The following is a 13770-nucleotide window of genomic DNA, read 5'->3' on the forward strand; positions in this document are numbered from 1 at the left end:
GCAGGCAGAGCCATCTCCAACACACGAGTTGAGGTGCAAGCTAGGCAGTCTTTTCACGTCCGACTATGTCTAGGCTAGAGCTCATTGTCGCTATAACCTCCTTGTGTCGGGGGTTGAGGATTCTCTAGATCCGCAATAGTATCAGCTAAATCATCATTCTTCTACATTTCAAACTCTACTTTCAACTCTTCAATTTCATGGTTCGAAAGTTATTTTTGTTCTCGTTCTTCATCCTTGAAGTCATCAACATTGAAACGCAACTAGAGGATCAAATGGAGAAATGAGAAATATATGAAAAAGTAAGTTGTTCTCCCTCTCCCTCTAACTCTGATGCTCTCTCTCCCCACACTTAACAAATCAAGGAGAAGGAGTTTGCAAGGGACCTTCGTCTCAGGAAGCATGTGATTCTAAGTTTGACTCCTCTTATTTTCGTGGGACCACTCACATGAGAATATTTAGTGCTCTTGACTGCTTTAGGTGAAAGTTGAATAGTTCTCGTTCAATCCTAGTATGACCTGATCCATATAGTTATTGGGTAAATATGGATCCGTGGAACTAATCAGACTGAAGGCTTGAATACCATCATCTCCAAAAAAAAAATAACAGAGGGAAAAGTTTACTTTTCTAGGAGAAGCAGAAAAAATATTCCAGGTAGAGGAGTTGAGTATCTGTAAAAGTTCCTTTTATAGGACCTTACCAAAAAACAAAAGTTCCTTTTATAGGAGACTGAAAGAGTATCTGTAGAAGTTCTTTTATATATCATATATTAGTGGTTGTGGTACATAGCCCACACCTCCTGTGGGGGCCTCTTCTGGCAAAAGTAAAACCCATTGAATGGTTTCCATTTGCCATGTCAGCACCTTCTTGAAAGAATATTCTTAATTTAGGCTTCCACACCCCCTAAACCCCCCCCCCTCTGAAGTAAAAAACCTCCACAGAAATAAGAGTTTCTGAGCAGAACATAAGAAATATCATTCATTTTCAATTGCTTATTTGGAAATTAACTACAAATTTTTTAATGTGAACAGAAAAATCAAGCACATAAAAGTGAAGCTACAAATTCATCAATGTTCTTATCAGAACTTCCCCCTTCATCTATAGCCTCTTTAGCCAACACCTTCCATCTAAAAGCATTTCTCTTAATCTTTTCTCCTCTGTCTCCCTCCATAATTTCTTTTACACATTTCTCTATCTCTTTCCTCCTAATTATCCCCTTTTCATCCAATTCAACTCTTACTCCTATTTCCCATACATCAACCAAAAACTTAGCATTCATGGTTTGATCTGTCCATTGCGGCATTGCGATCATTGGCACTCCCAAGCTCACAGACTCAATGGTTGAGTTCCATCCACAGTGAGTTAGAAAGCATCCTACTGCCTTGTGAGCCAACACCTCCAATTGAGAACACCAAGCTACCACCAACCCTTTCTCTGACTTATCCTCTGCCAAACTCTTGGGGAGCTTGTTTTCCTCTGATTTCCTCACTACCCACAAGAAATAGTGGTTGCTACTAATCAGACCCAATGCTATTTCCTCCATCTGCTCCTCTCCAAGTTCAGAAAGGCTCCCAAAGGATACATAGATGACAGATCCAGCTTCTCTCATGTTTAGCCAGTCCATGTAGGTCTCCTTTCTTGATTCAAAAAGACTCAGACCATAGTCTTTGTCATCTTCTACCCTTTTGTCCAGATAAATTGATGGCACACTTGGTCCAATTGTCTTGATTGGATATATATTTGACATCCATTTAAGCACCTATATGAGAATTCAAAGTTCCAAATCAGTCATCAAACAAAAAAAAAATTCAAACTGGCTAGATTATTGCAGCACTAAAATGTCTGATTTATGTGAAAACAAACTTTGTGCAGCCATGGGTAGTTTCAAAAAATTTCTAACATGATTGGAAGAAAATGGAGTAAAGAGACTAATATGGAAGAGAAGATATTCATGATCTCTATCATATTGTTTAGAAAGAAAAGATTTTAATTTTCTGGAAGTATTCCAAGCATATGAACTACAAATTAAAAAAACTGTGCAGAGGGATAGCTGTAGGGGTTCCACGGCGAAAGCAATAGTCCCATATTAGAGTCCTTATATGCCTCCACATCAGGCTATTCACATCCAATATGGGATTATTGCTTTCGCGTGGAACCCCAACAATAGCAAGACCTACCTCGTCTTCCAACTTGTCGAACGTGTTAATGAGAACATAATCCGCCTGCTCAACATTTTGGAATTGGTTTAAAACAGAGTCTCGAAAAATTGGATATGAACCCCAGTAATAGACGAAGGAAGGTAGATCATGGGTTTCTAGTACTGGCAATCCAGGAAGGGAGACCGTGGGTCCTTGTACAGGAGTACTCAACAACCCTTTCTTCACATTGTAGTAGATAGCATCAGTGGCACATGACTGAGTAAAGAAGGAGGCTGTAGACAAGCCAAACCTCTTGCCTACTTCTAAGGCCCAAGGCATATGAGAATCATAGATGAGACACTTGAAAGGGTAGCCAGAGCTTTGCTGTCTCTCAATTAGTTCAGCTAAGCTTTCTGAACCCACAACTTTGAAACGCTCAAAATACACTTCTGGGCTTTTAATTGCATCCATGCCACCTTCATCAAAGCCATCAGATATGCCCTCAACTCTAACATTGTTGACTTCAATGTGAGCAGATTTGGTGATGAAGATAGTCGGGGCTAGAGTAACTTTGAGTCCCCTGGAAGCTAACCTCTTACAGAATTGCAGCAATGGGTTTATGTGGCCTTGAGATGGAATTGGGAAAGCTAGAACATGGGTTTCCTCTGCTCCCTCTTCCTTCATGTTTCTCTCCCTCTAGAGTATGTGTGTGTGGTTTGCTTGTTAGACTTGTAAGTATATAGAGAAGTGAAGAGATTTGAGTGGTTGCTGAATAGTCTTCCGTACAAGAAAAAATGGAAATGTTCACTTGGGCTCCAAGGAAATAATTCTTGTTTTGCATCTATCTATGCTTTTTGCCGCTCCAGTGATGCCAAAGAATCGTTGACATCACTGCCTACGTTATCAATTGGAAAAACTCACGAGTGTTTGACTGTGATCTCATAGATGATAGATTCATGAATAGTTTGGCCACTTATAGGAGGCTTGATTGGGTAAGAGGATAAGAAATCTGTCAAGAGAACAAACAGGACAAAATGGCAGCCTTGTTTGACTATGAACTCATAGATGATAAATTCAATCGAGTGACAGTGTGATACAATGCCACCAGGGTAGGCTACAACTTGGGGGTTGGGGGGATCTTAAAAGTGCGTGCAATAGGATGGGAACCCAATACCTGCCTCTTGAAAGGGAATGAATGAAGTCATTTTTCATGCATATGGTCACATTTATTAAATTGAAAATTTTATATGGTCAAATATTAATATATAAGACATGAAAGAAATTAATTAAGAATAGATGGGAATTCATTGTAATTCTTTGTTCTCGCTGTTGGGATTTAAAATATAATCGCAAGTGTACAGATTAGTATAGTTACGGGTCGAACATAAGAAGAACCGTCACTTTATTTTTTTTATTTTTTTTAATAATATGAAAGTGAACCAATTAATGGTGATGATCTAATTCTAATTACCGTCCTAAACATATGTATCTAAAATAACGTCTTAACCATTCGTCATCTAAGAATTTAAAGACGCAAACCAAGCAATTAAAATTAAATAAATAAATAATTGAAAATAAATAATCCACATAATTTAAAAATAAATAAATAAATAAAGAAAAAAATGCTAAAATCAAAATAAAGTAAAAGAAATGGGAGAAAGCTAAAGAGAGACTCACAAGTAGGTTTCTCTACTTAGCCCAAGGGATGCATCATAATATGAGCTTCCCTACTTGACCAGAGAGTCATTCTTACAAGGGTTACTCTACTTAGCTTTAGGGAAAGGGAAATAATTAAAATAAAAGCAATAAATTGATAGTTTTATGGCTAAGAGGGGCAAAGCCAACACATACACTAGCCATGAACCTTGGGGGAAAGGGATAGCAATAATGTAACGACTGAAATTAAAATTCTAAATTAAGAAAAAAATGGTAATCAGAAGAGGGAATGAGAGAGGGGAGAGAAGACTACTAAAGGAGCCTACTTACTTGAATCAATGATTGAACTTAAAAGCTTGGGTAATTTGAGATACTACCAGTACTAAAACCAGATCTGAAATAAACCAAATTTGAAATTTCTTGTACTAGAGAAAACAAATCTTAAAAAAAAACCTGAACTTGAAAAAAAAAATGCTCCATGGCTCATGATCTTGTCACCTAGATCTAAGCCTAGAACTATAACTTTAAAAATTACAACTCAATTGCATAAATCATAAATATAAAAGGTTGAATAAGAATAAAAGAGTGTTTGCATTAATTGACATAAAAAACTATTACAAAAGTGATTAAAGCAAAAATAGAGAAGAGCTAAAACTAAAGAGTGAAAGAGGGAGAGAGAGAAGAAAACTAAGCATAAACTAGAAAATAAACTAAGGGGAATAATAATCAATAGGAGGGGGGAGGAAAGGGCTTTTATAGGGCTTTTGTCTTGCCTCCTTCCTTCTACAAGTCTTCTTTAAGAAAAGAAAGAAAATTAAATTAAATTAAATCTTGGTAAAAATCTTCATTCTCTGAGATATTGTGTGAGGAAAGAGAGAATATGTTTCCAAAATTAACAAATTCTATTATTTTTTTACAATATTCACCAATATCTTGCAATCTTGATTAAATCATAAAGGAATCTCTGCATAGCATCTTCAAGATCTTGTGAGGTAGCAATGCGAGAAAATAATTTTCAGGATTTTGTAGGAGAAATGATGTGGTACCAATGAATGGGTCCCACCTTTGGACTGGTTCTTGATTCACTTTAAGCACTTTCTCTTGTAGACTTAGAAACTAAAAAAAACAAAAAAAATAAAAGTAGTACTATCCAAAATGGGGCAAAATGTACACTTATATCCCTAAGATTTCACACATTATTGTACTCAGCATACACGTTCATTACAAAAGTTAAAAATCCTAAAAAGACATGGATTAAGAAAGCTTGCTTCTCAAGAGTCAACTCAGCAATACATTGCCGAAATTCTGTTACTTCTCTCTCACGTTAATGTCCTCCATGGGAGCTAGATGTGCACCTCTGTTGGGCTGGGCATCATCACAGATTTTCTCTCTCCTCTAAAGTTTTGATACGACTTAATATGGAAGCTATGGATTGAAAAAATCAAAAACACTCTTTACTAGCTATGTAACCGAATAACACAAAAATGCAAAGGGGAAAAGAAAGCGCAGTGATCTTCAAAACAATAGCCATCGGTTGAAGGGGTTCCATGCTAAAACTTCTAGCCTTCTAAAAGGCTGAGTCAGCCTTGTAGTTGGCGCCAACCATGGTCATGTAATTCATACAGGGGCTGGCTACAATTGGTCTGGGCTCGCTTTTCTATACGGGCCTTTGATACGGGCTGGGCATGTCGGCCGTGGGCTTCCGAGCTGTTATGGCTTGATGGTGTGGGCTGCTGCCTGCTATGTTGAGGGCTGGACTTCTCAAAACAATGTGAGGCAGAAGTGCTAATATTCATTGATTTGTAACAAATCCTTTTACAGTAAAAAAAAAATGGAGATTTAATTCATCAATTTATAATCTCATAATCATTTATTTTTTTATCGGTTTCCTTCGGTTTGGTTATTGATCGGTTTAGTTTGAAACGGTTTTCATCCGGTCCCAACATACCTTAGTCCAAAACATCGGATTGGTTTGGTTCGGTTTGGGTTTTATCGATCGGTTTCGATCGATTTTGATCGGTTTTATTGGTTCGGGCTAGGTTTTGACATCCCTACTATGTGATATGTACAGTTGAGATGGTGGTAATTGTTATTTGAACATTCATCTTTTTTAGTCATAATTTAATTGATTTGAACTCGCTAAACTTGGGTTGTGTAGGCATAGTCTAATTGATTTGTGTTTCATGGGTTAAAGACCAAGTACCTTAATAACTTGGTGTTTTGCCCATCTTTGGCTTAATCCATTGTAACTATGGGATATTTCTTTGTTATGCCCATCTTTGGCTTAATCCATTTTAATTATGGGATATTTCTTTGCTATGCCCATCTTTGCCACATTTTATTAGTATTGCTCTTCAAGCACATTTAAGAGACCAATTTTAAAGAGGACCCATTTAAAGGCCGTTTAAAGTTAAATAGGTCTATAGCTCGGTTAATGCCCGATTAAGGCCCATTTATGGCAGCCCGATTAAAGCCCAAGACCGACTGGCTCGATTATCAACCATACCATGCCCACGCTTACTAAGACTGTCTAGCTAAACGGGCATTCACAGTGTAGCCCCAGAAATTGGACTAGCTGTTGGGTCCCGATTGACACTGAGAGGGGGGGGTGAATCAGTGTGCCAAATATTTTTTCACTTTCCAACTGTACCCCTGATGTGGCAATCACTATTTTCACTTCAATAGCACAGTCTATTGATGCTGCCCAGAGCTGCTATGTATACTATTGACCATTCTTACTGTTGCATGAAACTTACTCACATAACATGTATTGCTGCCCAGAGCTGTCCCATAAACCTCACACGGTAATCACTGTCACATACATACACAGTCGTATGCACATCCACACTGCACCACCAAGTGGTCAGGTCTACCAGATGTACACACCCATTCTGCAGCCAAGCACTCCAATCCACAATACAAATACGAGCATACACATCCACAACACAAGAAATACGTGCTTCGGCCAGTTGCCTACATGCACGGAGTAATGCCCACTGTCGGGCTCAGCATTTACTCAATACTAATTATGACTGCACCCACAGCCAAGGGAACACATTCCCAGTTTCCACCAATGACATACAATGGCTAGATCTTCACCCTAGTTTTCTCAGAATGATCTGAGAGGCCGCACCCACGGCAAATAGGTTTAGGTAGTTGTACCTACCAAGGAACACATAGCCCCTGTGTCCAGCACCCACTGAACACGAATAAAATAAAGTTGGGCTTATAACAATGCCCTATAGTGAAGCACTCATACATGCAAATTTCCCCCAAATAGACTACAACTATCACTTAGGCATTTTATCAAACATCTTGCCTACAATGATTTATAATAATGGAAATTTGGCAAAAGTGAGGTTACCTTGGCAAGGAGTAACCGTCGGGATGCAATAATGTCGATCTCCACTTGATGCGGACCACAATCACGTTGTCTCGGTGCCGCCAATGCTTCAACCCCGGTTGGCACTTGGGTTTTTTGAAGCAACTCACAAGAACCAAATTCTAGGTTCTTCTTCTTCTTCTTTCTTTTCTCCTTGTCTTTACTTTCATGGAGTAACAATGGCATTCACATTCACATTCACACACACACAAAGAGAGGAAAAAACTTCTTATCTATTTCCCTCTTCTTCTCTTCTCTTCTATTTTCTTTTCTTTTCTCTTGGCAACAACCAATAGGACTTGCTACCTTGGTTTCCAGCAGCTTCCTAAGCCTCTAATGGTGGCTATGGATGAAGTGCAAGAGGATGGAAGTGTTTCATTCAAACATTTAGCCTTCCACGAGCTTCAACTCGTTTTTCCGACCACCTCAGCAACCTATCTGCCTGATTTCTTCCCTCAGATGTGTAGAGCTCGGAGAGATGAAGAATCTCCAACTTGAATCACTCAAATCCGACTTAAAATGAGGGAGATATGACCTTTTGAAGTTGGAGCAATGAGATAGCCCGAAATGGAATCTTCGTACGGGTGGCGTAGGCTACACCGGCGGCGCCCGCAACAGGGGCGAAATCTGACCGTAGATCTCATATAAGAGATCTTATAATCCAAGCCGTCCGATTAAACCAACGGACAACAGATCCAAACCGTTAGATTTGAATCTCGATGACGTCATCATGACGTAGGCGCTGACATCGTCAGAAGTGTTGTCGATCTATGATTTGTTGCTTTTCCGGATTTTAAGGGAGCTTGTCTCCCACTCACAAAAGTGAAAATGCATATTGACCGTTGGATCCGAATCTTCCATGATGGCTTTAATCAGATTTCATGAGATCATTAAGATCGGAATCCTTTTTATACCTTCTATACACGCGCGAAACACAATAACATACCTTGATATAGTGTAGCGCCAGTGCATCAAGAATTATGCATCTAACCAATCAAATCCCACGCGCAAGCATCTATCTCGTCCATATCACACCAAAATCTCAGCAGCCTTTGGATGGGCATCAAGCCTACGTAGTCGAATCTTGGCCGTCCATTTCACTTCCCTTTACTTCTCTTTATTACAATCAAGCCCTGCCTCCATATGTTTCAGTGCTTAAAGACCCCTTGCAACTCAGACCTTCAAAATCTTTAAATTACACAAAAGCCCTTCGAATTTCAAAAATAAATTCCGAAAAACCCACCCAACACCGAGAGCAACTGATGGATTTTCGGTTTGGATTTTCGAACCGATTTTACGGAAACGCTTATAACTTTTTCATACGATATCCGATCGATATGAAACGAAGTGCGTTGGAATCGTAACTGGATGCTCTACGACTTTTCAGAAGACTCAATCATCTGAATCATCCATGTAAAAAGACCAAAATGCCCCTACACCTTTCCAATGACGTATCTTTCTCATACGGAATCGGAATGCGATGAAATCAGAACCGTTGGAAAGATTGTATTTTTGTCGTATTGTTACATGTAGAACACTTCCTTTAAAAAATTCATCTTCAATGCCGAAACTACCCTTGACTGCCATAAATGCCGTAACTTCTTCATACGGTATCGGAATGTGACGAAATCAAATGCATTGGACTAGGAAAATTACAATCTATATTTTTCATGAAGAACCGATCTTCCAAAAATGTCATTTTCATTACCGAAAATACCCTCGATCGTAAATAGGCCAATTTTGCCAGTTTTGACCAAGAAACCCGCACCACCTATTAATGATGTATTAAACCACTCCATGCATACCAAGCTGCTCTGTTATCTCATCGGTGACACTGGATACTGCCATGTCATCATTTTCATCCACGTCACCCAAACTGACCACGTCATCACCGCCACGTGGCCGAGTTGCCAACAAGGACAACCATAAAACAACAATAAGGACGATAGCTCGGTAGAATGTAGCCTAGGCACGGGGGCAAACATCTGGCACTTGACACATTTCCTGACCAGTGATTCTACGTCCTTTCTCATTGTCGGCCAGTACAGGCCCTGCCTTAGTACTTTGTGCGCCAGGGCCCGGGCTCCAAGGTGTTGGCCACATATCCCTTCATGCACTTCCCGGAGCGCGTACTCGCCGTCGGAAGAATCCAGGCACTTGAGGTATGGTGAGGTAAACCCTATCTTGTATAGCGTGTCATCCTTCAGGAAGAAGCGCGCTGACCTCATTCTTACTTTTCTTGCTTCGTCCCTGTTCTCTGGGAGCTTTCCCTCCTTGAGGTATTCTATTATGGTGTCCATCCAGCTTTGGCCGTTTTCACCTACGGGTAACACCTCGCGGGGTTTCTCGATGCTTGGCTGTGGTAGTACTTCGAAATACACCGCTCGTCCAAGTTCTGCGAAATTAGAAGTGGCCAGCTGTGATAGTGCGTCTGCGCTAGCATTCTCTTCTCGTGACACCTGCTTTACCTCAAATTCCTTGAAAGCCGCTGACCTTTCTCGCACAGTGTTCAAGTATTCGGCCATCCTCTGCTCTTTGGCCTCGTATTCACCATTCACTTGTCGCACCACGAGTTGGGAGTCGCTATGCACTACTAGTTCCTTCACCATCAAAGCCCGAGCCAGATTAATTCTGGCTATTATCGCTTCGTACTCCGCTTCGTTGTTGGAGGCGTCAAAGTCGAACCGTAGGGCGCATTCTACTTTGAAACCCTCGGGGCTTACCAACACAATTCCTGCGCAGCTTCCGTCGTTGTTGGAAGCCCCATCCACATACAGTGTCCAAGCCTCATCTCCTCGTTCCTCGGCAGATTCCTGCGGGTCATCGGGGATCGCCATCTCCGCTATGAAGTCTGCGAGGGCCTATGCTTTAATTGTGGTTCTCGGCTTGTACTGGATGTCGAACTCTCCCAGCTCTATGGCCCAATTTACCAGGCGACCGGACATATCTGGTCGCTGCAGTATTTTCTTCAGGGGCTGGTCGGTGAGTACGCATACCGTATGCGACTGAAAATATGGCCTCAACTTTCTTGCCGCCGTCACGAGGGTGTACGCCACTTTCTCCGCCTTTCGGTATCTTGTCTCGGCCTCTAGAAGGGTTCGGCTGACGTAGTATATTGGCCGTTGTTGCCTCCCTTCCTCTTTCGTCAGTACGGCGCTTACAGCAACTACCGATACAGCAAGGTACAGCTGCAAGGCATCCCCGGTGTTCGGCTTTGTCAGCAGCGGGGGTGCGGCCAAGTATTCCTTCAATTGTTCGAAAGATTTTTTGCACTCCTCCGTCCACTCGAACTTTTTGGTCCCTTTCAGCGCTTTGAAGAAAGGAAGGCATCTATCTGCAGACCGAGACATGAATCTTTCGAGGGCGGCGACCCGACCCGTCAGCTCCTGGACTTGCTTCACATTCTGGGGTGACCTCATGTCCCGAATGGCTTGTATTTTGACTGGGTTGGCTTCGATTCCTCTTTCTGAGACGATAAAGCCGAGGAACTTCCCCGAGGCTACTCCGAAGGCACATTTTGCCGGGTTCAGCTTCATGCCGTACCGTCGCAGCACCTGGAACGCCTCTTCCAAGTCTTGGATGTGTCTTTCCGCCTTCAGGATTTTCACGAGCATGTCGTCCACATACACTTCCATGGTTTTGCCGATCAGTCCTTTGAAAATTTTATTCACCAACCTTTGATAGGTGGCCCCTGCGTTCTTTAGTCCGAACGGCATGACCTCATAGCAGTACAACCCACCTTCAGTTATGAAGGATGTTTTCGGGACATCAGCCTCGGACATTTTGATTTGGTTGTACCCCGAGTATGCGTCCATGAAACTCAGCGCCTCGTATCCCACCGTGGCGTCGATGAGTAGGTCTATCTTTGGCAGGGGGTATGCGTCCTTCGGGCATGCCTTATTCAGGTCGGTGAAGTCGATGCAGATCCTCCACTTCCCGTTTGCCTTCGGGACCATTACCACGTTAGATATCCACTCCGGGTACTGGATCTCACGGATGAACCGGGCCTTCAGTAACTTTTCTACTTCCTCGTCTATCTTCTTCTGTCTTTCTGGGGCGAACGTCCTCTTCTTCTGCTGCACCGGCTTTTTCATTGGGCTAACATTCAGGTGATGTTCTATCACCTCTCGGTCTATCCCGGGCATGTCCGACGCCGACCAGGCGAATACGTCAGCGTTGTTTCGTAGGAATGAGATGAGTCTTTCTCGCTGCGACCTTGGCATGGTAGCCCCAATCTGGAACTGCCGGGTGTCATCCCCTTCTTCAGCTTCAACTTGCACCAAATCTTCGGCCGGCTCCCCCCGTTGATAACTGGCATCATCACGTAGATCCTCTATTGGGAGTGCCTCGCCCGCCTTTTCTTTTCCCCAGAGAGTAGTGGCGTAACATCTCCGGGATGTCTCCTGATCGCCCCGACACTCCCCGACGCCATTCTCGGTAGGGAACTTCATTTTGAGATGGGGAGTGGAGACGATGGCTTTTAACAGGTTCAACCCGACCCTTCCTAGTATGACATTATATGCCGATGTAATGCTCACCACCAGGAAGTTGATCATGACCGTCGCCTGGCGATCCCCGGTGCCAGCTCTAACCGGCAACTCAATCGACCCTTCCACCTTCACCGGGACGCCGGAGAATCCTTGCAGCGGGTGCTCGACCTTCTTTAATTTTCCTTCGTCGAGGCCCATCTTCCGGAAAGCTTCGAGGAACAGGATATCAGCTGAACTGCCGTTATCCACTAAGATTCTCTTCACTTTGCAATCCGCTATGGTCATGGTGATGACCAAGGCATCGTCATGCGGGGTTTGTACCCCTTCCAGATCATCATCTGAGAAGGAGATAACCATCCCCGTCTTCACCTTTTTGTTTGGCCATTCTGTTATATGGACGCTCCTCGCATAGGCCTTCACCTTCCTAGCAGAGACCGAACTTTCTCCAGTGGCTGGGCCTCCACAGATGGTCGCTATAACTCTGGTCGGACTCTTATTCTCCTCTCGAGGACGACGGTCAGCTTCCTCGGGTGTCTGGTTCCTTCGTTGTTCTTGATTTCCTCTGCGGGCGAGCCCCCTTCTTTCATAACGACCTCTACCATCTCTCTGACGGTTATCCCTCCGGTCGTTTCCATCAGGGGCCCCCTCCTTCTCCCGGTCTACAAATCTGCCCAGGTATCCCCTTCTGATCATTCCTTCTATCTCCCCCTTGAGATGCCAACAGTCCTCGGTATCGTGGCCATGATCCCTGTGGAAGTGGCAATATCTGTCCCCATTGCGTCTTTCGGGGTGTCGCCCCATCTTTCCTGGCCATTTCATGGCCCTGGCATCTGGGGAATCTTTTATCTGCATTAACACCTCTGTTCGCCTTCGGTTCAGGGGTGCGTACCTCTCAAACTTCCTTGGTGGACTGGGGGCCCGACTGCGCTCGAACTTTCATCTTTTTCCTTCTTCGACAGGTTTATCATCAACCCTTGAGGGCCTCTTCCTCGCCGCCTTCCTTTCGACTTCTTCATCAGCCTGGAGGGTTTCTTCCATCTGGATGTACTTATCGCATCGCGCCCTCAACTCGATCAGATCTCTAGGCGTATGCTTCGCCAGGGACCTCTTCAACTCCTTGTCCTTGACGCCTCCTAGCAGGGCCGTGAACTCATCCTTCGGGTCTAGGCCCCTGATTGTGATCTTTTCTTGTTGGAATCGCATCATGTAGTTCCGCAGCGATTCCCCTTCTTGCTGTTTGACGTTGGTTAGGTTCAACGTAGTCTTCTGGAGGGGCTGGCTACTAGAGAATCCCTTCACGAAGAAGTAGCTCAGGTCGCTGAAGCTGTGGATTGACTTCGTCGGCAGTCGGTTGTACCACAGCCTCGCCGCCCCCCTGAACGTCAATGGAAGGGCACGACACATAATATTTTCTGAGACGCGATGGAATTGCATGGCGACCTTAAAACCTTCCAGGTGATCGATGGGGTCCCCTGACCCGTCATAAGTGTCATACTTGGGTAGGCGAAAACCGACTGGGAGCGGGTTCCTCATGACCTCATCAGCTAAGGCCGTGTCATTGGTGAGGTCGGGCTCGCGGTTCCCCGTCTGGTTTTCTGCCACCTTTCTGATCTCGTCCTTCAGGTCTAAGATCATCCTCTTTAATCCCGAGTCCTCAGACCTCTGTTTGTCTCCTTGTTGCTGATCCCCATGCGGGTCTCTGGCGGCGCGTCGCGTCCTACTTCGGGGCGCGGGACTCTCCCTTGCTCGGCTTCGAGGGTCACGACCGGCCCTTGTCGATCCCGTACTGCTTCGGTCTTCATCTTGAGCCCTCTCAAACTGGACGTGGGGACCTGGGGGTGCTCCGCCGGTCCTGTGGGAGACAGCTTTGGAGACCTCCCTCATAGTCTCGGCCATCCGGTTATATTTGTCTTGGAGGTCTTCGAACTGCTACTTCATTACGTACTCCTGGGCTGCGGGAGGCTGATGGTCGCTGCCTTCACGTACTGAATATCCGGCCGAACGCTGGTATCTGACGGACACTTCCCGGTCGTCATGGCCCCTTTCTCGTCCTGTCTCCGCCGAGGGAGGAAGCTCCCCTGAAGGTCCTTCCCCCATGTCTATGTTG

At 44.0% G+C, this 13770-nt stretch overlaps 1 protein-coding gene across 1 annotated transcript; it reads right to left on the minus strand.

The window, feature by feature from the left end:
* Nucleotides 1-962: 962 nt before the first annotated feature.
* LOC122066054 (mogroside IE synthase-like) lies at nucleotides 963-2955 on the minus strand. The gene is made up of 2 exons (XM_042629874.1): nucleotides 2175-2955; nucleotides 963-1756 (listed from the first exon to the last, which is right to left on the minus strand). The coding sequence occupies exons 1-2, from the start codon at nucleotides 2817-2819 to the stop codon at nucleotides 1034-1036; spliced, it is 1368 nt and encodes a 455-aa protein (XP_042485808.1). The 5' UTR covers nucleotides 2820-2955; the 3' UTR covers nucleotides 963-1033.
* Nucleotides 2956-13770: the final 10815 nt, after the last annotated feature.

This window comes from Macadamia integrifolia, unplaced genomic scaffold (assembly GCF_013358625.1).
Source record: "Macadamia integrifolia cultivar HAES 741 unplaced genomic scaffold, SCU_Mint_v3 scaffold2201, whole genome shotgun sequence".
Taxonomy (NCBI): Eukaryota; Viridiplantae; Streptophyta; class Magnoliopsida; order Proteales; family Proteaceae; genus Macadamia; species Macadamia integrifolia.

What these genes read in the sequence shown, in the direction of transcription:
- LOC122066054 (XM_042629874.1), bottom strand. Translation starts at nt 2,819, where the DNA reads ATGAAGGAAGAGGGAGCAGAGGAAACCCATGTTCTAGCTTTCCCAATT. An exon ending in TCGACAAGTTGGAAGACGAG is followed by an intron (nt 1,757 to 2,174) that starts GTAGGTCTTGCT and finishes ATTCTCATATAG; the next exon opens with GTGCTTAAATGGATGTCAAA.